Below are 2,456 nucleotides of genomic sequence, written 5' to 3'. Positions count from 1 at the left end.
GCTGAGCTAAGCTAGGAGGCGCTGAGCTAAACTAGGAGGCGATGAGCTAAGCTACGACGCGCTGAGCTAAGCTAGGGGACGCTGCGCTACGGGTAAAGGAGGACATCAGGTGGCATACCTGTCTATCAGCACCTGTAGGGTCATCTGTTTGAATCTGAGGTCAGAGGTTAAGGAGCATCAGGCTAAAGTCCAGCAGAAACATGAATGAACCGACCCAGGGAGGCGGAGCCCCAGCTCCCATGATGCACCACGGCAGGATACTGAGTGTGAGTGAGCGGCATCCCCACGCTGCTGTCCCTGACGGCGTTCAGCACCCGCAGCTCCCTGCAGGTCACCACGAACTGCTCCGGACTGAAGTCCGTCAGAAAACACTTGCCGAAGGACGCCGCCTAATGAAAAGACGCCACGTCACACACAGACTGAGCCGCCATGGTTCTGGTACTGGTGTTCTCACCCTCATCAGAGCCTTCTGGGTGTCAGGGTCGTACTCGTGCGCCGCTGCCTCCACACACTGCCGCACGGCGTCTCCCAGGACGTCCTGCTCCTTGATCTCCCTCAGGTACTCATCCGCCTTCTGACTGGACTTCTGCTCAAGCAGACGGGAATCAGAACCGAGGGTCCAGACCCCCTCCGGCAGCCCCTTAGGCGGCCTACCTACCTCGTACTCGCGGTGGGCCTCCAGCAGCAGCGCTCCAGGAGCCATGGAGGCGATCTTGAAGATGTCCTGGCAGACCAGAGGAACCTCCTGCAGCAGCTCCTGGCTGCAGGGAGCGATGATCCGGACGCCGTCCAGCTCCCCCACCAACACCGAGCGCTCCTCCATGGGGAACCTGGCTTACAGTTAAGGAGGACTACAGCAGGCTACCCTAGAACCGCTCCCAGAACCGCTCTGAGCCCACAGGCTACCCTAAGACCGCTCCTAGAACCGGTCTGAGCCGACAGGCTACCCTAGAACCGCTCCTAGAACCACTCTGAGCCAGCAGGCTACCCTAGAACCGCTCCTAGAACCGGTCTGAGCCAACAGGCTACCCTAGAACAGCTCCTAGAACCACTCATATAACCGCTCTGAGCCGGCTGGCTACCCTAGAACCGCTCCTAGAACCACTCTGAGTTGGCAGGCTACCCTAGAACCGCTCCTAGATCCGCTCATAGAACCGCTCTGAGCCGGCAGGCTACCCTAGAACCGCTCCTAGAACCGCTCTGAGTTGGCAGGCTACCCTAGAACCGCTCCTAGATCCGCTCATAGAACCGCTCCTAGATCCGCTCCTAGAACCGCTCCTAGATCCGCTCTGAGCCGACAGGCTACCCTAGATCCACTCCTAGAACCGCTCTGAGCCGACAGGCTACCCTAGATCCGCTCCTAGAACCGCTCTGAGCCGACAGGCTACCCTAGATCCGCTCCTAGAACCGCTCCTAGATCCGCTCCTAGATCCGCTCTGAGCCAGAGGGAAGGATACTGGATGGTGTCGTTACACGCTCCCACCACCAGGAGGAGTCTGTCCCACATCAGGACCACGGAGGGCTGCTGGGACCTGGGCCTGCGGCACCTGGAGGGGACAGAAGCTGCTGAGACACGGTCCAGCTCAGTCAGGGGGACCCAGACGGGTCGGCTAGTGGACCTACCAGACCATCTGTGTGGGCGGAGCTGTCCTTTTGATGTCCACTTCGCTCAGTCTTTCCTGCAGACAGAAGCACCTGTCAGACCCCCACAGCTGAGGCCACGCCCACTAAGAGCTGCTGCTCACCTGCAGGTTGGACAGGCCGGTCCACAGGTGTCCCGCCTCCGTGAACAGAGCCAGGTACTTATAGCTGAAGGAGACGGCCATGTGGACGATGCTGCCAGCCTGAGGACTGAGACCTGGGGGGTACTGGAGACACACAGGGAGGACGTCAGACAGGTGGGGGACAGTAGCTCACCTGTCTGTCCGTCCGTCCGTCCATCCGTCCTACCACAGCAGTGCAGGAGGTGTTGTCCAGGACATAGAGTTCAGCTCCACTGGACACCAGGACTTTGGTCTGTCTGTCCTGGGTCAGGACCACCCAGCAGGACGGCTTCCCCTGGAGACCTGAGGGGACAGAGACAGCTGGAGGACACCTGGAGGACACACAGGCCTACCTGGATGTTGAGCTGTCCTCACCTGGGACCTCAGGTAACCTGCGGAGCTTCAGGTCCTCGATGTTGGTCGCCAGGGTGAAGCGGGAGGAGCCTGTTACTATGGCAACGCCAGTTCCATAGGGAGAGTGAAAGACCTTGGCCTCCAGAACCTGGCTCTGGACCACTTCCTGTTTGACACGAGGACACCCGTCAACCGGTTCAGCAACACTCCCGTCCCACAGATTGGACTCACCTGTCCCCTCCTAAATGGACCCACCTGTCCCGTCCTAAATGGACCCACCTGTCCCGTCCTTAATGGACCCACCTGTCCTTAATGGACCCACCTGTCCTAAATGGACCC

At 59.8% G+C, this 2,456-nt stretch overlaps 1 protein-coding gene across 1 annotated transcript in view; it reads right to left on the bottom strand.

Annotated features, from left to right (window-relative positions):
- vps16 (VPS16, CORVET/HOPS core subunit) overlaps positions 1-2,456 on the bottom strand; it is an 11,933-nt gene that overhangs the window by 7,489 nt on the left and 1,988 nt on the right. Inside the window, exons 5-13 of the mRNA XM_015401401.1 lie at positions 2,139-2,283; positions 1,951-2,066; positions 1,746-1,868; positions 1,624-1,679; positions 1,458-1,547; positions 659-830; positions 455-586; positions 262-389; positions 119-154 (exon numbers count right to left, since the gene is read on the bottom strand). Of these exons, the coding sequence (XP_015256887.1) occupies positions 119-154; positions 262-389; positions 455-586; positions 659-830; positions 1,458-1,547; positions 1,624-1,679; positions 1,746-1,868; positions 1,951-2,066; positions 2,139-2,283 (998 nt within the window). The remainder of the gene's footprint in view (positions 1-118; positions 155-261; positions 390-454; positions 587-658; positions 831-1,457; positions 1,548-1,623; positions 1,680-1,745; positions 1,869-1,950; positions 2,067-2,138; positions 2,284-2,456) is intronic.

Source organism: Cyprinodon variegatus, unplaced genomic scaffold (genome assembly GCF_000732505.1).
Source record: "Cyprinodon variegatus isolate N-32 unplaced genomic scaffold, C_variegatus-1.0 Scaffold1216, whole genome shotgun sequence".
Classification (NCBI taxonomy): Eukaryota; Metazoa; Chordata; class Actinopteri; order Cyprinodontiformes; family Cyprinodontidae; genus Cyprinodon; species Cyprinodon variegatus.
The sequence above is the reverse complement of the archived record's forward strand: the minus strand, read 5'-3'. Positions and strand labels throughout refer to the sequence as shown.